The sequence below is a fragment of the Asterias rubens genome, chromosome 16 (assembly GCF_902459465.1).
Source record: "Asterias rubens chromosome 16, eAstRub1.3, whole genome shotgun sequence".
Taxonomy (NCBI): Eukaryota; Metazoa; Echinodermata; class Asteroidea; order Forcipulatida; family Asteriidae; genus Asterias; species Asterias rubens.
In genome coordinates this window covers 9,107,034-9,131,849 of record NC_047077.1, presented here as the reverse complement: position 1 = coordinate 9,131,849, position 24,816 = coordinate 9,107,034, and the positions used below count along the sequence as shown (strand labels likewise).

The 24,816-nt window shown below is 38.7% G+C and overlaps 1 protein-coding gene across 1 annotated transcript; it reads right to left on the bottom strand.

Annotated features, from left to right (window-relative positions):
- Positions 1–850: 850 nt before the first annotated feature.
- LOC117301003 (ATP-dependent RNA helicase DDX54-like) lies at positions 851–21,311 on the bottom strand. The gene is made up of 17 exons (XM_033784880.1): positions 20,992–21,311; positions 20,400–20,526; positions 19,742–19,812; positions 18,179–18,367; positions 17,247–17,434; positions 16,040–16,223; positions 14,677–14,808; positions 13,797–14,007; positions 12,675–12,806; positions 11,306–11,527; positions 8,660–8,733; positions 7,297–7,476; positions 6,017–6,180; positions 4,063–4,164; positions 3,386–3,490; positions 2,108–2,205; positions 851–1,391 (listed from the first exon to the last, which is right to left on the bottom strand). Exons 1-17 carry the CDS (start codon positions 21,142–21,144, stop codon positions 1,069–1,071), a joined length of 2,655 nt encoding a protein of 884 aa, XP_033640771.1. The 5' UTR covers positions 21,145–21,311; the 3' UTR covers positions 851–1,068.
- Between the last annotated feature and the right edge of the window lie 3,505 nt (positions 21,312–24,816).

Below are 24,816 nucleotides of genomic sequence, written 5' to 3'. Positions count from 1 at the left end.
AAGTTGCATTTATCTACAACTGAATAGGATTGAAACATACAGTGGATTCCATTACCAAAGGTAAACAACCCCTTTAAAATCACCTCTTCTGGTGATCCCTTATATCCATGCATTTATATCGCCTATATCTCTCATAAAGTTTTCATCAGTCAAGAAAGATCTTGTTGACAACTGGGCCCAATTTCACAGAGCTGCTTGGCACAAAAATTTGCTGAGCATGAAATTGCAGGCTTGATAAAAACAGGATTACCAACCTAATTTCCACGTGATATTCAGGATAAGCATTTTTATCAAGGAAGAAATTTCTTGCAAGCAAATTTTTGTGCTTAGCAGCTCTATGAAATTGGGCCCTGATCTTTCCCAAACCAGTGACTACTGACCTGAAGTTGTCATAGGCAAACTTAGGTCTGTTTTTCATGGGTAAGTATTAAAATAATGTGAAACAATGCCATATCCTCTTTATCAACAAACACTTATGATTCTTCATCATTATCCATATCTTTTCAGACTAGGTCTTGGCGTCTAGTGAAACAGCCCATGACTTTGACACGAGTCGTGACAAATTCCCCAAGATGCACTGCGGCATGATGTTTGTCGCAGGCATAACAAAGTTATATTTGTGCTGAGGGGATTCAAGGATTGTGTCACTGATGTCTGATTGAGTTTGGTAAGTAAATCCTGTTGTCATGAATAGTCATGAATAGTCATGAATAGTCATGAATAGTCATGAATAGTCATGAATAGTCATGAATAGTCATGAATAGTCATGAATAGTCATGAATAGTCATGAATAGTCATGAATAGTCATGAATAGTCATGAATAGTCATGAATAGTCATGAATAGTCATGAATAGTCAGCACGATTGTTCACCAAACAGGTAGTCGCAACTGTTTTTGTGGTATTAATCAGAGTAGTTGAAAAACGGTAGTCGCTACTCGACTAAGCAATAGTTAGTCGCAACTACGATGCTAGTCACACTTGTCGACCAGGCAAATTCCTAACTTCTCTTGATCTTCTGAATCACATCTGGCGATCTCTTCCATCTTTTCATTCCTGAACACTCCCGCTTATTTTCTCTTGTTAAACTTGGACTTCTTCATCAGCATCAACTGACGATTGTCCATCTTCTTCTTGACCTCTTGCTGTCTCTGCTTCTTGGGGATGTTGCGAGCCTTGTTCTTCTCCTTGGTCCGTCTGGACTTCAACACCTGCTCATGACTCTTAACCTCTCCTCTCATAGGCTTCTTGCCCTTCTTGCCTCCTCCGCCTTGAGCTCCGCCCTTCCTCTTCCTGGGCAGGGGCTGGTCGTACTTGGAGCCTGAGGATTTATTGACAATCTTCATTTGGTTCTTCTTGTAGCGACTCATACCGAGCGTTGAGAATTTCGCTCCTGGATCAAAAATACAAAAAAGAAGTTCAGTCAACTTTATTTCTATAGCGCAGATAATTAACTAGCAATCTTTATTAGTTTTTTCCAAGTGCGAGTACAAAATTACAAACGTACAGAAACATACAAAAATGAAAGAGTGGGGGCATGTTAAAAGAACGAAAATAGAAAGAAAACCAAGTTATCTTGACCATCTACTAATAAAAAGCATAATTGCACTAGGCAGAAAGGAATCCTTGAATCTGTTGGTCTTCATATGGGGTGTCGTGGCAGAGTGGATAACAGCGCCAAACTCAAGCTCTGGTTCTTCTGTTCAGCATAATAGTGTGGGTTGGAATTTGGTCGTGACACTTGTGTCCCTGAGAAAGACACTTCACAATAATTGCTTATCTTCACCCAGGGGTAAATGGACACCTGTTAGGGCAGAGACGGTTCTTGATTGGTTTAGCCGAGTAGCGCATATATTGTGCACAGGCCGTATACTTCTCAGGGAGTTGAGATGGTTTAAAGAATGATTAAGGCCCAGTGACCAGGGGTAATAATGTTGGAAGCGCTTCGAGAAGCCCTCAGGTGTGAAAAGAGCTATATAAAAACTGGCTACTATTATTTTTATTATTCTAAACATAGCTATCCGACTCTCCCTGAGTGATTCTTGGTAACTTTAGGGTTCATCAAAATGCGCTATGTACATGTAAGAACTAGGTCTTATTACTGTATACCTTTGTTATTCTTCTTCTTGTCATCTTCATCCTCTTTGTCGCTCTCTTCGGCCTCTGCCCGAGCGTCAGCTTTACTTCTCTCCAGCCAGTCTTTGTATCTAGGTAACCGCTGTCAAGGAAATTTGGGTTGAATTTGGACGAGGGGTCAAGCTGGAAATCTGGGCAGTGTTTAGTTTCTTCTGAGACATTACATGTATCTGTAAAAATCTTAATTATTATCAATCATTATAGGAATTAATATATGATCGGAACTGCCTCTAGCTACCGAGCAATCCGAGACTCGGTGGTCTAGTTGAAAGACGCTAATAGTGACCATTGCTGCAAATGGTACTCCTGTCACTTCTTGCTTCGACAAGTAATGTTAAAATGTTAATTTTGAGTGCGATAAACACCCTTTCAAATCTATTACATAATGAAGTGTCTTCTCTTATACTGTATGTCATACCCCTTGTTCAAGTATGCAGTAAACAGACTAGGATAAACTGTTCTGGGTAAAACTGGGATAAACTGGGTTCTGCTTACCGCTGAATTCTGCACAAAATTACCATAAATTTCTTCGCGAGCTGTGTAAGTAAACAAAGAATGCCTAGTACCATGGAGTACACACACACACACATGTACATGTATGTTTATGGTGTCAACCGAGGACTTCTCTTTGTTCTTCCATTGTTTGAACTTTTTTTTTCAGACGTCCCCATTGGTTTTGTACCTGAAATCGAACCAAGGACTGTCCTCGATGTGACTTTTTCCCAGATCCCTTTTGTTAAAGTCCTCGGTTATAAACAGTAGACATGCCCATGCAAACATTCTTTGCTAACCCATGAACACGCTTGACGTACATGTAAGGGAGAAATTATCTGCTTCCATACGTGCCAGTTCTTTGCTTGGCCCTTGGTCTTTTTAAAACAATTCAGGGCCAGTAAACATTTGAGCGAAGAGCCCATAGTGGTCTTGTGGATTTTCAAGTAAAAATTCAAGCCGTGTAATAAAGTTGGGGTAGTTGTGTAGTCCTTGTGGCCCATACTACAGATACAGCAGGAACATTCCTAGAGGCCTTTAACATGCTGCCTCCATCTTGGTCATGTTGCTCGTATCGAATAACAATAACGAATGCTAACAATCATATGCAAATAGGAATCAGACTATTTTGTTCTTCAGCCTCTGTTTGCTAACATTGATATCAATGGGAGAAATACAAGATGGCTGCACCATGATAAAGGTCTATAGGGCTAGGTACATGTACATGTAGCTAGGGGTATATTTTTGTGCAAAGGATACATATTTTTCTTGTAGGATGCTGGGATGAGTGCTCCACTCTCGGTGCGGATTTTCTTGGGTCCCTCTCGGCCAACTTCGTTTACAAAGCGCATCTTCTTCCTCTCCCTGGAAAGGAGAAAAAATTCGCCGGTTTTAACTTACATTGTAAGTAGGGCCCCAGACTGATTCAAATCAGCCTAAACTACATTGTTTGTTTCTTTGTTTGTTTGTTTTATTTCTATTCATACAATCAAACTTATAGAGAAACGATAAACAATGGTCAATACAAAAAACGTATCATACATTAAAGGACAATACAGTATGAATGGGGGTGACATCCAGAGATGTATTGGCCTTCTCAAAACTTATCTTATGTCACAGGTTTTCAATGACTAATTTTGTCATGTTTTGTTTTTGTTTTGTTTTTGGTTTACTGCGCCTTGAACACCCAGCAGGGTGGATATGTGCGCTTTACAAGTCTTATTATTATTATTATTATTATTCTCTTTTGTCATAGGTCCCCCAGACATGCACACTGGGAGGACAAGGCAAACACTATCTGCCCCTTCGGCTGGCTTTGCCGGCGGGGCATAAAAATCTGCAATTTTGTTTTTCTTCAAAATAATACTGAACAGACTACTTTAAGACTTTTCCAAATCAAAGATTGGGGGCAAAAACAAAGTTGACTGATTACTTACCACTTAATCTTCCCGCGTTGTTTCAACATGGTGTTGTTGTCATCTTGTGTCATGTCCAACACGGCACTCTCTGCTTGCTGATCAAATGTTCCAACACTCAGACTGTAACAAAGAATTATCGGGTGATGTTAACCGGTTATTTTGCCTTATGTTTATTTTTTTTACTTATTTATTTCTTCTTTACCTTGGGGAGACTCTCAGTGAAACACTGTTTTTAGAGGTGCCCAGCAACTACAAACAAACATTAAAATTTTACATATATACATGCATGTATATGTATAACAACTTAATGATTTGAGAATTATTAAAAAAATACAGCCAAATATAAATAAAGACTACGGACAACAACAATCTTTTGTTTGAAGCTTTGCATGGTGTGGAGAAATAAGAAGAAAACTATTATTAATTTTAGTTTTTTACCCATACACCGATGTGTGTTAGCACTGTATACTCGGTACTTTCCCGAGTCCTGTGAAAAAATATCACAGGCATATTACTCGGGTGGGATTCGAACCCACGACCCTTGCAATTCTAGAGCAGTGTCTTACCAACTAGACTACCGAGGTTGCCCGGTAGCTAGAGGCAGTTCGAATCCTAAGAAAACTATTATACAAATATAACATGGTTTGAGGGTGACTAGTCGATGTTAGCTCCCCGAGGTATTGGAAGTTGACAAACTAGTTCCCGAGGCGAAGCCAAGGGAACTAGTTTGTCAACTTTAAATACCGAGGGGAGCTCATCGACTAGTCACCCGAAATAAACCATATATTTGTTTTACTATACTTCATACATATTCAGTTATTGGAACATGAGTTTTGAGCAAGAGAAAATGATTACTGTGAAACAAAATGCACATGATAAGTTTGTTCATGTGTTGGATGTCACTTAGAGAGCGCTGTTCATGCGTGTATACAAAACGGTGCCACGATCAACAACGCCCGGGGATGACGTCATGCAATGGTAGTGCGCATGACAAGTAGAATAGCTTCGGGGAACTATTACTTGTCATGCGCATTTACCACTTGCGTGAATACTCACGTGCGCGCTTGGTAGTTAGCAAAATTAACACCTGGCAAGTGATGATGAATGGACCAATGAGAACTCGACTCTCTGTCATGAATATGTATGAGGTATAGTAAAAATAAATAGTAAACTTGCAGGTACATACAACCTTGTGTAAATCTCTTAGGGTGAGTGTTAGCTCCTCCAAGACGAGCAGAGTATACTGTTCGAAACATTGAGACCCAACCGGCTCTTTTCACAGCCAACACTCACCTTAAGAGATTTACACATAGCTGTACCCGCAAGTTTACTATTTATTTATAGTTTTTTCTTATAGCTTTTTTGTGGTCAAAGATAGTAATACAGGATTGGTAAGCAGCAATCTCCCTTAACAGTGGTCTGCTGGGCAAATACCGTTTACAATTCCATAGAGTTTATAGAGTTTTCTGCAGGCTGCTTAAAGGCAGTGAACACTATTGGTAATTGTCAAAGACCAGTCTTCATAGTTGGTGTATCTCAACATATGCATAAAATAACACCTGTGAAAATTTGAGCTCAATCGGTCATCAAAGTTGCGAGATAATAATGAAAGAAGAAAACACCCTTGTCACACGAAGTTCAGATGGTTGATTTCGAAACCTCAAGTTCTAAATCTGAGGTCTCGAAATCAAATTTGTGGAAAATTACTTCTTTCTAGAAAACTATGGCACTTCAGAGGGAGCCGTTTCTCACAATGTTTTATACCATCAACCTCTCCCCATTACTCATCACCAAGAAAGGTTTTATGGCAATAACTATTTTGAGTAATTACCAACAGTGTCCACTGCCTTTAACCACAAATTTTCTGATTTTTCAGAGAGCAAAAAACTAAATCAGAGGTGGGAAGAATATCAAGCTTGATCCCAAACCTCACTGTTCCCCCCCCACCCCCAAATAACCCTGCATTTCTCACCCTTGTTCCGTCTGGCTATCAGGAGCAAAGTGCGAGATGTAGTACTCCTTATCTCTATGGTCTGTCTTGACTTCCAACTTGGGCTTCTTGGGTTTGGCGATGCTGCTTACGTACTTCTCAGATTTCCTCTTGCAACCAGGCGCAATAATCGCACTGAATGCATCCTGAATAACAATGATAAGATTTATACATGTTTTATATAATATTCATTTTGTGGTAACATTTTGAATTGAGCTTGATTAACACTGTCAAACTTTGTGAACTGAAGGTCAGATTGCAGAGTCACTACGATACTTTTTCACTGCCACTGTTTTATTTTGGTGCATGAAGTGGATTGGTCCCTGACTGCGGTCCTTTGGATTGACTTTTAATCCCTCCCATTGAGAGTGAACTATTTTCTAAATAATCTCTGTTTTAGAGTGTAATAGTTTATACGCCATTTTAATTTTGATTGTAATGTTTTACTCATATGTTTAATTAATTAAATTTTAAGTTAATGTTCTCCTCCCTATAGGAGTGTACAGTACTTCTCCCTCTCAGTCTTTCTGTGTAAGATTTAGGCCATTTTAAATAGTAATGTAATGTTTTACTCCACATTTTTAACTATGTAACTGTTCATGTAACTCTGGTGCTGGCAGCGAATTGAATAGAATTTTAATAAACCATTGAATGAATGAATACTTAAACATAGCTGTGACATATTATAATTAAAAAGTACACCTAAATATCAAAAATAAGCAGTACCGTAACATTAAAAAAATAAAAAAAATAAATAATCCAGATGGCACCCTCACTTAAAACAAAACAAAAACAGAACTACATTGTACATTTTTTAAAAATGTCTTTTCGGCCTATAATATGTCACTCCACTGCAGAAGGAAGGCCTCTTCATTACCATTCTACCTTGATCTTTCTTATGCTTGTCACATCCATGTGACGCTTCCAAATACTCTATTGCCGTCCATCCAACACCTACGTTTGTTTGTGTTCTTGGGGTCCACGATCTGTTATACAATGTGTCCGTTCTGTTGTCATGACGCCTGGCATTTGTTTTCACGTTTACAACAATAAAAAACCACAGGCATATTACCAATTACTCAGGTAATATGCCTGTAACAATTTAGTTTCACAGAACTCGGAAAAGTACTGAGTATACAGTGCTCACACACATTGGTGTATGGTAAAACCAAAATAAATAAGATATGGTTTGTTCATACTTTCAACTTTTTTTTCAAGAGATAAAACTTTTTGCACCATCATGACAAAATGAAGAATTTTACCTCAATGTCTTTATCTGTACTCTGAACCTCCGGTAATCTTGATTCTCCTGCAGCCCCTCCATCAGCCTTTGGAACCGACACAACCCGGTTCTTCTTAACGATATCTCCATGGTAACGCCGCTTTGATTTCATGATCTGGTGGGCGAGGCTTTTTGTGGATGTAGCGATTTCAAAGATTGTCTGCAGGGTGATGGAAAACAATGAAAAAACATAAGGCAATATACATGGAAATATTGTGTGTTACATACGTGTACAAAATCTCTTTTGGGAGATAAAATTACTAGAAAAAATAAGCGAATATAAGCATCGCTCAATAATCCTGCCAGCCTTTGACATATCAAGAATTTAAACAAATTTGAGAACTCGTGTAATAGATTTTAAATTTGCATCGGGATAAAGAATATTCTGGTTTGACCCTTTCACTGATGTGCATTAGCACTGTGTACTGAGCACTTTGCCGAGTTCTGTGAAAAATAATTTGAACCCACCCGATTAATAACCAACCCATTGCAAGGGTTGTGGGCTCGAATCACACTCGAGTAATATGCAAATTTTTTTCACAGAACTTGGGAAAGTACTGAGTATACAGTGGTAACACAAATCACACATGTATTGGTAAAACCCAAATTAAAGTTAAAGACACCAGACACTATTGGTACATGTAATTGTCAAAGACTAGCCTTCACAGTTGGTGTATCTCAACATATGCATCAAAAAACAAACCCGTGAAAATTTGAGCTCAATTGGTGGTCCAAGATGCGAGATAATAATGAAAGAAATAACACCCTTGTCACATTAGGTTGTGTACTTTTAGATGCAAGTTGATTTCGAGACCTCATCTAACTCTGAGGTCTCAAAATCAAAATGTGTGGAAAATTACTTCTTTCTCAAAAGCTACATCACTTCAGAGGGAGCCGTCTCTTACAATGTTTTATACTACCAACCTCTCCCCATGGCTCGTTACCAAGTAAGGTTTTGTGCTAATAATTATTTTGAGTAATTATCAATAGTGTCCACTGCCGTTAACATTGGTAAGAAATATATATTTTTTTAATAACATCTATTTATGGTCCAGTAACCCATCCTTTCATACTAAACATCCTGTGTCCTCGCCACTTCACTCCTATTGGTTCATAGCCACCAATATTGTTTCTGAAAGAGAAACTTTGATTGGCTGTTATTTTCCCGCTTCTTTCTGGATCCTTCCCTTAATCCCTTTCCCCTCTCTTTTTCTATAAATGGATACGTATTTGTTTGTACTTGTTTTATGCCTCTAAAGAAGGTCCGGTTTGGATCTCAAGCTTAGGCTACCTACCCTATTCATTAATATCAAGAAATATATACAAACAAATGTAGAACTTACCGTTTTGGGTTTGTAGTTCTTGATATTATCTACAAGTTGCACCCTTTTATTTTCCTGCTTGTTGTCCTTAATTTCTGAGAAATAAAGTAAAACATCATAAGAGTGAAAATATGTATTTCTCCCTTTTGTGTTTATGACTAACTCTTTTGGTGTCATAATGTCGTACAATTGTTGTACAATTTTGTTCTAATACAGAGTGAGAATTCTGTATAAAAACTCATTCACTTGGAACCACAAAATGGACACAGGAAACAAGGTAGACCAAAGTTCACCAATGACCAACTTAGATCTTTTGCAGAAGACTATGGACAGCATTGCAGGACAGAACCCTATGGAGAGCCATTACAGCTATGTTTAATCTCTGCCCAGAGAAAGTCGGACCAGTTCTGGCTAGTCTATTCGACCTTTCTCTGAGCACTGGACGATTACCTCTTGGATGGAAGAAAGCAAACATTGTACCGATCTTCAAAAAGGGTAATAAAAAGGAACTAAACAATTATCATCCAATTGCACTGACGTCGATTATCGCCAAACTACTTGAGAGCATCGTCTGTGAAAGTCTCCGGGATCACATGAATAACTACTGTTTATGGACCAACTCAAAACATAGTTTTCGGACTGGTCTTTCATGTGACACCCTCTTTCTAAACTGCACAACAGAATAGCTCCAAACCTTGGACAAGACAAACTCTAGAGTTGATATTATTTCTTTGGACAACAGAGAGCCTTTGACAGTCTCTGTCATCAGAATTTGTAAAAAAAAAATATATATATATTAATTTTGGTTTTTACCATACACCGATGTGTGTATACCAATATGCACTGTATACTCACTGTATACCAAGAGCTAACACACATCGTTGTAAGGGTAAAAACCTAAATTAATAGTCTTTATCCCTGATGCAAATTTAGCATCTCTTAAAAAAAAAAAAAAAGCTAGACTCACCTATGGTATTTCCGGACATCTCTAAGCATGGACCAAATCCTTTCTATGTGATCGTTTTCAAAGAGTGGTATTTGGTGGACATTCGGACTGGATACCAGTGGAGTCTGGAATTCCTCAAGGTTCAGATTTAGATTATTGCTCTCCAGTTTGGAATCCATTTTTAATTAAAAATATTGCGACAGTAGAACAAATTCAACGGACAGCCACCAGAATGACCCTAAAACAAAGACGCCAAGATGAACCTTATGAGTCTAGACTTGCTCGCTTAAACTTATCCCCGATTAGTAATTGACGAGAGTATCAAAGCTTATGTTTGACTTCCAAATTGCTTATTAATGATCAAAAAGACACTGTTCCCATGTTAAGTTTATTCACCATCAACAGCAGCCATACTGACAAGCTTTGTTTGAACCATTTATCATTTATCCCGTTTATGGGGCCCTCGGAGTTTATTCTCTACACTGGTCCTTTGAGTGACACCATAAAATCCCAACATGGCATTCATCACATGATCTACACCGACGATATTCAACAGTATGTTCTGTTTTTAGTCGTCCTGATAGCCGCTACAAACAGCGCCCTCTTGTGATCTTTCTTCGTCATTCATATAGCCTAGTTAGGGCGCGTGATAGCTAATAATGTGGGGGCGTTTTCGTGGCTGAGGTGCAGAAGAAAACCCGTGACCTAAGACTTGAATCAAGTCTATGGGTAACTGAGAACAAGCTCATGTTCAACGTGTCAAAAAAACCGGAGGTCATCCACTTCACATCACGCTTTCGTAATACTGAACCACTCTTGAATGTACAAATCAATGGAAATGTTGTGAGCGTATCTGATTTCATCAGAGATCTCAAAGTAATACTTGACAATTACAAATGGATCGGCACATTCGTAATGAATGTTGAAATGCATCTTATGGTATCTACAAAATTGGCAGATTGCGCCGTTACCTTGACCAGAACTCCACCGAACGCCTTGTCCATGCATTCGTATCTTCACAGCTGGATTATTGTAAGCTCCTTTATGGTTTACCAGCGACATCCACAATTGCCCTCCAACGCATCCAAAGCAGTGCAGCTTGCTAATTCTCCGAGTAAAACTCTAACAACACATCAGATCAGTCCTTCAACCTCTTCACTGGCTTCCCATTAACAAGCGGATCAAACTCAAAGTCCTCCTGCTTGTTTTTCAAAGTCAGAAATGGTCTCGCTCCTACTTATCTTCAGAACCTTATTTCTACCAAAGCCCACAGTTCTCGCTGTCTTCGTTCCTCGTTTACTTCCCATTTGTGCTTGTCCCCTGCACCCCGCACCTACACCCGGTATGGCCAACGAGCCTTCACAGTCAGCGCACCTACATTATGGAACAATCTACCTCTTCACATCCGTCAGGCTTCATCTCTTGAATCCTTTAAAGCCATGTTAAAAACTCATTTACTTTTATGCCAAGCCAAGTTTTTTATAATTTGTGTTTATTCGTAGTTACTGTACAGCGCTTTGTAACTTTTATAAAAGGCGCTTTATAAATATTATTTACAAAGGAGAAAAAGCCTTGGTGCCCTTGCCCTTACAAAAAAAAGAAGCGGACAGGCCCAAGGTTGATTTCACAAAGAGTTGGGACTAGTCCTAACTTAGGCTAGTCCTAACTCCAGATAAGACTAGTCTGAAGTCTTTGTGAAATCCACCCAGATGCTAACTTACCAAGAATAGGATGGTACCCAATCCCCATGATGCCCATCTCCCTGACTCGTTTCAGGCTGGCTGTGGATGGGTTGGGTCTGGTCTTGAGGTAGTGCTTAGCAGCGTTGTTACAGGCCTTCTGGAGCGACTCCAGTTCCACTGACTGGTTGTGATAATTACCAACGAGCTCCCCTTCCTCATCGATGATGCTCTGAGGGACACGCCCGATCAATCCATCCTCATCTACAAGAGTGGATCAAAAGATTGATAAGTTTTTTGCTTACAACTATTTTGAGTAGTAATATTACCAATATTGTTGAATGTTGGAATGTAACCTCAACATGACGCACTGAAGATGGGAGAGGCCTATGGAGGACAACTAGAGTGTTACACTATTACGATATCCGTACGCGTAACCGTTCTGATGCGACTTGTGCAGTTTTTGATAACGACGTTTTCAAAAAGCTACAGATGGTGCAAGATCATCATTTTTTTTTTCAGGCTGATTGAAGATCCTGGGTTCACCAAATCTCTGTTCTGAGCCCACTTTCATAGAACTGCTTAAAGACACTTGACAGCTTTGGTAATTGTCAAAGACCAGTCTTCTCCCCTTGGTGTATCTCAACATACATATGCATAAAATAACAATCCTGTGAAAAATTTGAACTCAATTGGTCGACAAAGTTGCGAGATAATAATGGAAGGAAAAACACCCTTGTCACATGAAGTTATCTAACATGCTTGAATTCGATACCGCACGCATGATATCTCAACATCAATTCAAATGTTTTACTGAGAAATTACTTCTTTCTCAAAAACTACATTACTTCAGAGGGAGCCGTTTCTCACAATGTTTTATACTATCAACAGCTCTCCATTGCTCGTTTTTAAGTAAGTTTTAATGCTGAACATTATTTTGAGTAATTACCAATAGTGTCCGGTGCCTTTAAAGGGTTTATAGGTTCTTTTTGTACGACACAAAACATTAAGTCCACAGATTTACATTAAATTTACACAGTTTTAAGGTAAGGACATTAACGATGTTAGAAAGCTTCTTTTAAAATATTACTTGCTGAGGTGCTGTAATTTTAGCATGTACAACGAATGAAGGCGTCTCTCCTGAAAACACTGCTTTGTGATTTATTTATAAAAAACTTGAAGACCAATGAAGCTGAAGCTTCCACAGGTAGTTTGAACTACATAAATCTTCATTCACAGTGAGTAGGGATTGAGGTGAGAAGCCAAAAACTTGATCTACTAAAACCGTTTAAAAGATGTTAGATCCAACAGTCCCCTGTACTGGGCCTTTGCTTACTGTAAAAGTTTCCATTTCATAGGTTTGCGAAAGAAACAGATAAAGTTCTTGTAAATGAACAAGGAAGAGACCAACCCTCTGTTTCGTGGGGCGAACCCAACTTGAGACTTCTACCAAGAAAGAGATGAAGATCTAGTAAGTAAGGCAGCTCATCTGGACCAATCAGTGAGTAGGATTTACCGCTCCTTCCTGCTCTAGCCACACGACCTTGAAAAACACACAAAACGTTTACAAAACATGAGTGTTAGTTTTGTATTGGGTAACAAGAATATACGTATAGGATTTGAAACTTTGCATGGTGGAATCCGATATAGAAATGTTTGTGGTAACACCATGTAATGGCTATCTCTAAATGAGTTGAGGTGGTTCTGAAAAGAACCGTTGGTTTCAATACGACGTTCCGTTCAGTATTATCTGAGCGTCTTCAGGAGAAAGCTGAATATAATTTGTTTTATACCCATACAATGATGTGTGTTAAGTGCTATATTTTCCCGTGTTCTGTGAACAAAAAATCCACAGGCAAATCACTCGGGTGGGATTCGGAAACCAAGATCTTTACATTGCTAGACCTCGGAGCTAGCCCGTTGGCTAGACGCAGCTCAAATCTTTAGTGCTAACACTGTGAATAGTAATAATAATAATAAATGCCAATGGTGAAGAGGGGGGGGGGGGTACATTGTATTAGTGAAGTATACCAAAGTTGCATACTGTAAGGAAGAGGGGGAATGAGTGCAGTCAACTAAAGTCACCCAGATGTGTATAAATGCAGTTGATAAAAGTATGTTAAGGAAGAGGGCGTATGAGTACAGTAACATATAAATCATAACTACTACAAATCTGTGATACAATGTCTTTGCACCAAAGATTATAGAGCGCCTCAGGCGCAAGATGAGGAACTGAAGCTATAACCATGTTGAAATGTGAAATTCGCATGGGTGCTATTTCAGCAAGTGAATGTTTTGTTTCCCATTGACAGGAATGGTCATTGTCTGCACTGATCTGCACTGATCTATTGTTGTATCAAAAGATTTACATGCCAAAATGGCACCAGTGGGATTTCACATCTCAGCCTGAGTTCTGCATCTTGCGCCTTTGGTGCTCTATAATCTTTACTTTGCACGACCAAAAACACTGGGCTACAAAGATATCTGCCACCACCCCCCCCCCCACAAAAAAATAATAATAACCTTGACTTACCAACTCGATGAACGTACAGCTTTGGTTTGCCAGGGAAGTTGTAGTTGATGACATTGTCTAGCATTGGAATGTCAATACCACGGGCAGCCACGTCTGTCACCAGCATGACTTTGGTCTTCTTGTGGGTAAACTTGGCCACGTTGATCTTTCTTGCCGTGTGATCCAAGTCACTGTAGGTGTACGTGCAGTTAATACCGGCCATTGTAAGGATCTGAGGTGGAAATGAAAGGAATTATTTTTTTATCAATGAATTTCTGCAAATTTATTTTAAAAACTAAACTGAAATCAACCAGCACAAATCAGTAATCATAAATAAATTGGAGAGTTTATGCATTCTGATTTATCAAAATGTGATTACACATGTTGTAATAAATCAACATTGAACTTTTATTAGAACTTGTCGAAGACCAGTTGGATAACACTAAATACATGTAGTGGGGGAAGAACTTTTCAGGATGATGCTACCCCTGAGCTAATAAGAACTTCAGGAACACATCAGTGGCCGATTGTTTACAAGGGGGAGGGGGCAAGGGGGGAGGGGGGACGGGGGCATTAAATTTGCCTAAACTTCTAGAAACTGAAAAAAAAAAAGGCAAAACAATTTTCTCCATACATTGTGGTTGTTTAACTCTTTTTTATTATTTTCTAAGGTCCATATACACCCATGAGTTACAGAGAAGCAACTATAGTAATGTGCCAGCTGAGCACCACAGTTACATGTACAATGTACAGTGTACCATGACCGAAGAATAGAACCCACACTCGCACTGCTCTTTAGCGCTCGGTCAAGACACATCACTACCAATAGGAGGTCTAGTTTGGCCTTGTTACTCTCATTTAGTTCAGTGTTTTGGGTCGTACATGTACAGTGAGTCCTCACCTCTTTTACATATTCCACGTGGTGTTTGGTTGCCATGAAGACGACGGTCAGATCGTCCGGCTTGACCACCTCCCGTAGAAGATGCAGCAGGACGGCAATCTTATCAGACTGTCTCAGGAAGAAGAAGGAACTCTGAAAGGAACAAGATGAGATAATGTTAAATCAACAGTTCAATCATAACATTTACATGTATTATGGTGACATATTCCGACATCGTTTCTCATGGCGCAGTATGGTAATAATAATAACAAACAGCATTTAAAGACAGTGGACACTATTGGTAATTGTCAAAGACTAGTCTTTACAGTTGGTGTATCTCACCATAAATTATGCATAAAATAACAAACCTGTGAAAATTTTAGCTCAATCGGTCATCAAACTTGCAAGATAATGATGAAAGAAAAAAACACTCTTGTCACACGAAGTTGTGTGCATTTAACTGGTTGATTTCAAGACCTCAAGTTCTAAATCTGAGGTCTCGAAAACAAATTCATGGAAAATTACTTCTTTAGCCGTTTCTCACAATGTTTTATACTATCAACCTCTCCCCATTACTTGTCACACAGAAAGGTTTTATGCTAATAATTATTTCGAGTAATTACCAATAGTGTCCACTGCCTTTTAATACTCTCTGCTTACTAAATTAAGTTACAGCACTTACAAAAAACAACAAATACAATAAAAATAAATAAAAATAAATGAAAAACTAATTGGATACAGTGAAATGAAAGCCACCTGTAATGTCATAAAATGATTAATGTTAAAATAGGTAAGTTTTGAAAATTTTCTTGAATTTGTCAGTTGATTTTGCATTTTTGATTGAAAGTGGTAGACTGTTCCACTCCTTTGCTGCAGTGACTGTGAAACTTCTATCATCAGCCTTGTTGTGGGTGCGTGGGACAGTCAGCTGGAATGGGTTGGAGCTGGACCGTAGGTTAGGTCTTGAAGAAACATAATGTAGAACGCAAGACTGCATGTAATCTGGTGACTGGTTGTGAAATGATTTGTAAACAAAAAGTAATAACCTTTATTGAATTCGCTGGGTAGAGATGGGTAGCCAATGCAGTGAGCAGCAAAGGAGTGGAATCCTGTCTACGGTGTATTCGGTAAACTCTTGTAAATGGGTGAGATTTGAGTGATGTCTTAAAAGTCGTTGTGTAATAAGCTTGCCTCACATAGTGTGTTTGTGCTTAATTGCATAGGAAGATAAGTCCATCTCATCACCAGGATTTAACTAACTAAAGGTCACATTATAGACATCGTCCAGCCAAAGCTCTAAGTTCTAGCCAGACCAAACCCGTTATTGTTAGGTCGGGTTCGGATGTTTTGAGAACCAGTTAGGTGTGAACCACCCTCCACCTACCTTGAGTTGATCTGATATCTTGGTCTCGACGTCAAGCCGTATGAGGGTCGGGTCGTTCAGTCCAGCCTTGGCAAACTCAACGAGAGATTTGGGCAGCGTTGCCGAGAAGAGTAGCGTCTGACGATGCTGGGGCAGAGAGTGAAGAATCTCACGGAGCTGCTCGGCGAAACCCATCTCAAAAAGTCTGCAAGATGCAAAGAGAAACTATTATAGAAGACTTGAAATAATCAGGAAGAGAAAACTCCTTCAGTTTCAATAGTCTTAGACAAGGAAGTAATATTTGTACTTTCCGAACATTTTCCTGCGAGTTGACCAACTGTTTGAAACCATTCAACTGCAAGGGTTGTGTACAGTGGTACAGATAAAGTGTCTACCATGCAGATGCAACAACCATTCGTCACTTGACAATGAACATGTGTAAGAATAAGAAACATCCTTTTTGCTTATAAACAGTTGTTGCCAGTGTAAGCACTTTATGTAATCCACCACATACATAAACTGACAAACCTGCAGAAGTTTGAGATCGATCGACCATCTAGGTCACAAGAAAATAGTGAAAAAACGATACACATTTTGCATGAAATCGATTAACTTTAAAAAAAAATAAAACCCTCACTGAGCGATTAACTCAAAATGGGAAATTAGTTTTATTGATTTCTCACCAATTATGACATTTCAGACAGAAATATATCAAGGGATGGTTTCTACTATCGTCATCATTGGACCGTGTAAGTTCTAGGTAAATCTGTTATCTTAGCAGTTTTTTTTTATACCAATTCCGTAATTTTCCTTTTAAAGCCATTGGACCCTTTCGGTAAACAGTGTTGTCCAAGGCCCACACTTTGTGTACCACAACTTCTATATCAAATAACAAGCCTGTGAAAATTTGGGCTCAATCGGTCATCGGAGTCAGGAGAAAACAACGGAAAAACCCACCCTTGTTTCCGCGCGTTTCGCCGTGTCATGACATGTGTTTAAAATAAATCCGTAATTCTCGTTAACGAGAATTTATATTGTTTTGCTGTTTTCTCAAAAAGTAAAGCATTTCATGGAATAATATTTCAAGAGAAGTCTTTCACCATTGCCTTCTGTAAACCCTGTAAGATATTTGTAAATCTGTGAACTTTTATTTTTTTTTCTGAACCGAAAGGGTCCAATGGCTTTAAGGGGGGGACAGTAGAAGGGGTAATATAGGTCTTCTCCTTACCTGTCTGCTTCGTCAAACACCACATACTCAATGTACTTCAACCTCATCTCCATCTCAACCAAGACGTGGAGCAGACGTCCCGGCGTCGCGATGATTATGTCAGGGTTCTCGTGTAATGCTGCAAACTGATCGTCAAGTTTGTCCCCACCCAGGATTACTTCCGCCTTTAGGGATGTGAAACGACCGAGCTGGCAAGAGTCAAGAAAAAAACCACCATAAATTGACTTTACTTCTGTTAATGAAACCATGGATACGTTAAAATGACCTCAAAAAAGAAGAAATAAAATCATATATTTCCCCGACTCACTTTAATTTATAAAAAAACTTGAAACCCTTTAAAGGCAGTGGACACTATTGGTAATTACTCAAAATAATTATTAGCATGAAACTTTTCTCGAAATCAAACATCTAAACACACACAACTTTGTGTGACTAGGGTGTTTTTTCTTTCATTATTATCTCGCAAGTTCGATGACCGATTGAGCTCAAATTTTCACAGGTTTTTTATTTTATGCATATGTTAAGATACACCAATTGTGAGGGCTAGTCTTTGACAATTACCAATAGTGTCCACCGCCTTTAATAGAGTAAAGTATCTTGCTCAAGGACACAAGTGTCACAACCATGACTCAAACCCACACTATGCTGATCAGAAAGCACCAGACATGCCAGAGCTCAAGTCTGGTGCCCTTTATCGCTCAGCCACGTACTCACAGTTGCATAACAGATGAAAGTTACCTCTTTTGAAAACATCAGTGTCTGAAGTTTTCTGGTTTCTTTTTAATGTGCACCACTCATCCTAGCACCTGGAATCTACGCCTTAATGTCCCTTCCAATCTGAACTCTGCTAATCAGAAACACGAGATCTCAAGTCCGGTGCTCTTAATCGCTCGACCACAACGAGCCACAATTGTGTGACAGATTAAACTTACCTCTTTTGAGAACTTCAATGTCTGAAGCGCCAGCTCTCTCGTTGGAGAGAGGATGAGGGCTCTCGCTCCAGACTTGGCTGATCTCTGTTGGAGTCTCTCAAACATGGGGAGGAGGAAAGCCGCCGTTTTACCACTGCCTGTCCTTGCCATGGCAACGACATCTTTACCCTCCATTATTATGGGGATACACTAAAATATTCAACAATAAAGTTATGTCAATTGAATTGTACCTAACTTAAAGGAAAGGTATGTGTTTGGTTATGTTTGCAGCCTTCCTTTTTTTGTCAATATGTTTGTTCAGGGGGATGCCATTCAGTAGTTATTCAACCTGTAACTGCAACATATGTAGCCAGGGATCACACTTAATTTGGTATTAAACCTGGGAACAGGCAGGAGAGGAATCACCTTAATAATAATAATATAATAATATCAAAGTCTTATATAGCCCACATATCTACCAACAAGGTACTCAAGGCGCTGAGTTTATACACTTTCAGGTAGGTTATTGCAGTGATGAATTCTGAGACCCAATTATGTAGCTCCTTATACGGGTTTACAAGGTCAGAAGGTGCTACGGTGCATATAGCAGCCACAGCCAGGAACACCAGGGTGAACCCCTTCTCTTTTTGATAAGTGCACTGGGTTCTTTTACATGCCCTACACAACACATGGGACCAACGGCTTTATGTCCCATCCGAAGGCAAAGCAATGGTTATTGTTTTGCTTATAGGATTTGGGTACTTTTTGTAACGCAAAACACAATGCCCACAGATTTGCATCAAACTTACACCGTTTGAAGATAATGATAGTAGAAAGCATACCTTAAAATATTAGTTGCTGAGGTGCTGTAGTTTTTGAGAAATGAGTAAAACAATGTCATGAAAATACGTTTTTATATGCTAAAATAGTTTTTGTTTCAACTTATAAACCAAAAGGGAAAGTTACTGGGTGAATGCTAGTTGATTTGGGTTTGACTAAAGACAAATTGGCTTTAAACCTGCAACCTGCAGTTAATGTGCCGGCACTCTACCATGTCTACAAGCTGAGCTAACCCTAATGTTTGTGGTCTCCCTATTTTGTCAATATCTTTGTTTGGTATTGCCAGTCATCAGAAGCCATTCAACCTGTAACTGCCATATAGCCAGGGATCAACCCACGGGATCAACCCATGGGATCAACCCACGGGATCAACCCACGGGATCAACCCACGGGATCAACCTAGGATGCAGCAGGAGAGGGTTCACGTTAAAGGAATGCAACATTTTATTTGAAATATCAAGTAATAAATCACAAGGAAAACTGACAGGGTAAATATGAATTAATTTTGTGTTGAACAAAGAACAACTTACTACATTTGGATTTGGACCTGTGACCTGCAGGTTAATGGGTCGGTGCTAAACTAACTGAGCTATCTTGCCTAAATGTTGCCTTTGTTCGGGGTTGCCAAGTTGCCGGTCATTAACAATTCAACTTGTAACTGCGGTATAGCCGGGGATCACACACAAGTTCACAACACAACCTGGGATGAGGCAGCAGAGGGATCACCTTAAAGTGATAACTAACCTTTCTCTGGATCGGTGTTGGAATCTTGTAACCTTTCTTCATTATTCCGTTAAAAACTGGATGACATAAACCTGCAAGGACAAAAATTAGCTCAAAATATAAATGTTTGACCTGTTAATGTTATCACAAAATGAGGATAAGGCCATATCAAAATTGGCTGCTATGGGCTACGACTTTGACTGTTGCTAAGGGTATTGCTAAGGACGTCCATTACTTCAACGCATAGCCACCAATTCAGACACAGCCTTGAGTTGTTCTTTGAAGAGGCTTTCAGAAATTACAAGTAAGACACCATGTAAGAAAAGAATTTTCCAACTACATCCAACAAAAATAATCAGCAGAAAAAAGGGGGCTTAATGATTCAGGCATGAACCATTTCTCAGATTGCAGCAAACGTAACAGCCAGAAATGTGGTTGGTATTCATGAAGCTGGTACTCGCTGTCACCTTGCCAAACATGTATGAACTCAACTATCTTGGGCAAATGACACAAGGAGCATTTGTTTCTGTGTTCTCAGCTGAAACTTTCACAAAGTATAACTTTTACTGTCAATGTCATCTTTCTATATAATTTTGCCTAAAAATCCGCATTACAGGTATGTTCAAAAAATAAAATAAAAAATCTATGACCCTACATTTTAAATAAAGAAATATCTCACCCATCGACTGGAAACCTCCAGATTTCTTCTTCTTCCTGTTCATCTGTTTGACGAGTTCTCTTGTATCGGGCTCTGCATCTGAAGTGTAGCCGTCTAACTTGGGAAAACCAACGGACACTCTTCCAGGCTGTGGGGAGGGGGGGGGGGGTGGTAGGTGGGAGGAGCAAGAATTGGAAACAGCCAAGTGACGTTAACATTCGTATTGCAATTTTACATTTGATTCACATACACAGAGGTTTGAGCCATAATTTAGTAATTACAGTAGGCTATCCTTTAGCAAGCATACCGCCCGAAGGCGCCCTGCGTATTACGAGATGATCCACGTACCACAAGCCCATGCACACAGCCTCTTGCTTGTTTCGCGACAAAAATGTTGGTGTTTTTACACACGGAATGCTGCAATTTGGAAGGATTTTACAAAAGGTTTTAGGTACGGGGGTAATAAAGAGGCTTTCATTTTAGTTTCTAAAGGTATGTAGTGATTATTTTTGTCGCATCGCTTCCACGGGAAGTTTGAACCCGGCTTCTTTATGTATACGGTTACAAAAGAAATAATATAGTACCCTGTACACTTGTGTTATCATTATTTTACCTGTCTCTCTGTGGGAGCCACTGTATCTGTTTCCATATCAGACTCCATTCCGGATTCCATTCCACTGTCGTCAATTTGTTTGGATTTTGAGTCTTTCTTTGCACTCCCTGTATACCGCCTGGCAGCCCTTCCTTTATTCTTATTTTTGCCCATGACGAACAGAAATACTTTGTGCTTTACTTGGAATAGTTGCAAATAAACGATTACATACGGTTCATTATCAATTAAGCTGAAATCTCCTGCAGTTTTTCAGTCGATCTATGAGGAGCGACTGCGTTTCCATTCACCCACATGGCACACACCATGCACGACCAGGCTGAAGGGCGCCACCAATTGGTTCAAAACCACCAATGTCACTTTTTTTTGTAGCGCACCGGCACCCCCGGTCTCATTGAAACCCAGAAACATGAGGGAAGATCATTTAAAAGTGATTGGAGGCCTATCCAAAAATACCCTCAAAATAGTTATAAGTAATTGTCTGTCTTATGCAATAAAGATGGAAATGTGCAGTAACACCTTACCTTCAGTTTTCTGTTTTTACATTTGTTGGGGGAGCTCTGGGGTACACATGGAATTAAAATAAAAGCTATTGGAGTGAGAGAGAAGAACTTTGGAACTTGATTAGTCCCAATGTTCTTAGAGCCAAATGAGAAGCGAGAAGAGAATAAATTCCAGGGAAAACCCATGCAGTCAAGTAGGAGACTGAAAATCCAATCCACTATAGTGTCCATCACAGTGGGATTCGACGTCCCAGAGGTGGAAGGCGAGGAATTGGGAAACCACTACCACCAACCTGACATGTTGCCCAACTAGGTATCAAGTCCTTTGCTTGTGTGCAAGGGAGACCCAACGAAAGCCTAGCTCACAAAAATATCCAAAAATTTATTATCTTGCACTAACACCAAGATAAATATTGGACCTCATTCATTTCAACAATCCCTAAAATTGTTAACCCTCAAATTTGATTGACATAAATTTCATTTAGCATATTATATGCTTTGTTTTTGAAAGGGCAAGGGCACCAATGCATTTTTCTCTTTGGTAAACAAGGGTGCCCTTTGAGGAAATTTTTAATTTCTACAGGAACCATTTAAAGGGCACAAAGGCAATGACCAGGGGGCATGGAGGCAATTCGCCTTTGATGACTCCATCAGGCCAGCCTTCAAAATGCAGTTCATGGGGCACTAACATTTTATTGACTTGTCAACAAGTCATCAGAGTGCTAGCTGTTCTTGTATTTTGAATAATGCTCTTAAAGGCAGTGGACACTATTGGTAATTACTCAAAATAATTATCAGCATACATGTAAATCCTCACTTGGTAACAAGTAATGGGGAGAGGTTGACAGTATAAAACATTGTGACAAACGGCTCCCTCTGAAGTGACGTAGTTTTCGAGAAAGAAGTAATTTTCCACGAATTTGATTTCGAGACTTCAAGTTTAGAACTTGAGGACTTCAAGTTTAGAACTTGAGGTCTCGAAATCAACCATCTAAACGCACACAAATTCGTGTGACAAGGGTGTTTTTTCTTTCATTATTGTCTATCTCGCAACTTCGACGACCAATTGAGCTCAAATTTTCACAGGTTTGTCATGTTTGTCATTTCATGCATATGTTGACATACACCAAGTGAGAAGACTGGTCTTTGATAATTACCAATAGTGTCCACTGTCTTTAATCATTATTTAGCTTTTATAAAGATATATCTTGAGTTATACAAGTTTAAAATGTTTTATAGTCGCTGTGCACCTCTGAAAAACAGTGTTTCACTGAGAGGTCTCCCAAGGGTAAATAATAAGTAAATAAACAAATAGCCACAACATACCTCTAGTGTGATATAAAATAATCAAAAACACACAAAATAATTAGTGAGTTAAGCTTTTAATAAAATGATAGTGCTGTGTTTCATGAATATAACTGGAATGTGTTACAAGCCAAAAAGCAAAACCACATACATGTTACTAAAATGGAATCACAGGCAGTACTGGGAAGGTAAAGTTCTTGAAAAACCTTAAAATTACAAATTAATGTTAAAATTAACAAAGCCGTACACAATATCCGAGTACAGTTAGCACTTTTTAAAGTTTGTTGATCGATAGAAAGAAGACGCGCTGGGCAAGAACTTAGACCGGTCTATAATTACTAAGAATACAAATAATTCAGCTAAATTCAGCTTCCCTTCATATGTGTCACCCTAATAATCTATAACCAATTGTTGATTTGTAAAAATCATACTTTCACTGAAACCCCAAAAGGAATACTTCCTTTACAATTGAACAGTGGCAATTTTAGATAAGAACTTGCCAATGTGTTCACTTCTAACATTATGCTATTTTGTTATTTTTGTATCTGGCTGAAAAACACTGTAAAATTATCCTTTTTTTAATTAAATTTTGGTCATTCATTTTAATGTAAAAACTTTACACAATTTTAACTATAGAGCCTTGCTCTATGATTTAAACCACACAGGCAGTTGTAATACTGACTACATACATGTTCATGCACTGTAAACTTGGAGTCATAGGCAAAGTCAATAAGTTTAATGGATTGTTTGAAAGACTAATTAATTTTTACTGCACTTTTTTGTCTAGGCCTAAAAGTAAACATTTCAGGTTAGGCATGTCCAAGTGGAATAAAAACACTCAAACAGAAATTCATGTACTTGGGAAATAAGTGTAAACCACACACAACTTGGACTTAAACAATTAAGTTATAAACAAAAAATAAAAACTTTATATTGGAAACTACACAGAGTGCTTAAATTTTGGCCATTTTGCAAAAAAAATTCCAAATCCATTTCTTTGAATAAAACTAAAAGTTAAAAACACTAATATTTCACTGCAGTGCAAACATAATCCTATAAATACATTAGTTGTCTATAAAGGAATACTTAACTGTATAAGACAAAGCCATTAACCAAAAAATAAATTGCTACAACAAAAATTGTATTTCTCTAAAAAATCAACTGAAAATGTACTGGTGAAAATATGAACTCAAACTCTACACCTGTCCACGGTAAAGTAAGCCAAATTTGAAAGTCGGTGTAATATCATTTTTCAAAAAAGGAATTTAGTTTTGTTATTTCCTTCTATGGCTGTTGCAGATACTTACATTATACCAATACAGCGCAAACTAAGTCTTAAAAATGGTTTGGTCTTTAAAGAGCTACTCTAGTGGTTGAAAGAGTGAACGATAAGATAATGAGATTTGAACTAAAGCTTTGGACCCAAATTCAAGAAAGGTTTGCTGAAGTGCGGAATAGAACTTGAGAGTAGCGACTTGGTCTTTATCAGCTGTTTAAAACCTTGCAGGGTCATGGTCTTACAATAAAGAACCCTGCCTTTAGCTTGACTGTTTGTCACACTGCAACAACTGATTTTTCGGTCAGACATTTTTAGATGGTGTTTCCCTTTGCTTGCACAGTATTGACCTTGTGGTCAATGATTGCAGAGAATTGGGAAACTGAAGTGAAATTTACCACAAGAAAAAAGAAATGGATCAGTGGTGACAGAGTGAGTTTATAGCTTGCGGACTGATATTGTAGAGCTAATTTTGCATTTTTATGAATGAAGGAACGAATAATTTTCTTAAAATGGTGGTGCAAACTGTACTATGAGGAACAATAATACAGTGTAGGACTGACAAATTGGACGAAATGTAATTCCCTCAACTTTTTGTTCCACCAAAGTTATAGAAAGTATTGCAACACATTTGATATGCAAGGAAAATGTAGAGCCAAAACCGCAGTTGTTTAAATCTGAATATATCAACCTAAATGCAACACAAATATATATAAACAAGCCAAGTGCTCAAGGCAACAATAT

What these genes read in the sequence shown, in the direction of transcription:
- LOC117301003 (XM_033784880.1), bottom strand. Translation starts at nt 21,144, where the DNA reads ATGGGCAAAAATAAGAATAAAGGAAGGGCTGCCAGGCGGTATACAGGG. An exon ending in GTACAGATAAAGACATTGAG is followed by an intron (nt 6,181 to 7,296) that starts GTAAAATTCTTC and finishes ATTGTTATTCAG; the next exon opens with GATGCATTCAGTGCGATTAT. An exon ending in CAACGCGGGAAGATTAAGTG is followed by an intron (nt 3,491 to 4,062) that starts GTAAGTAATCAG and finishes TCTCCTTTCCAG; the next exon opens with GGAGAGGAAGAAGATGCGCT.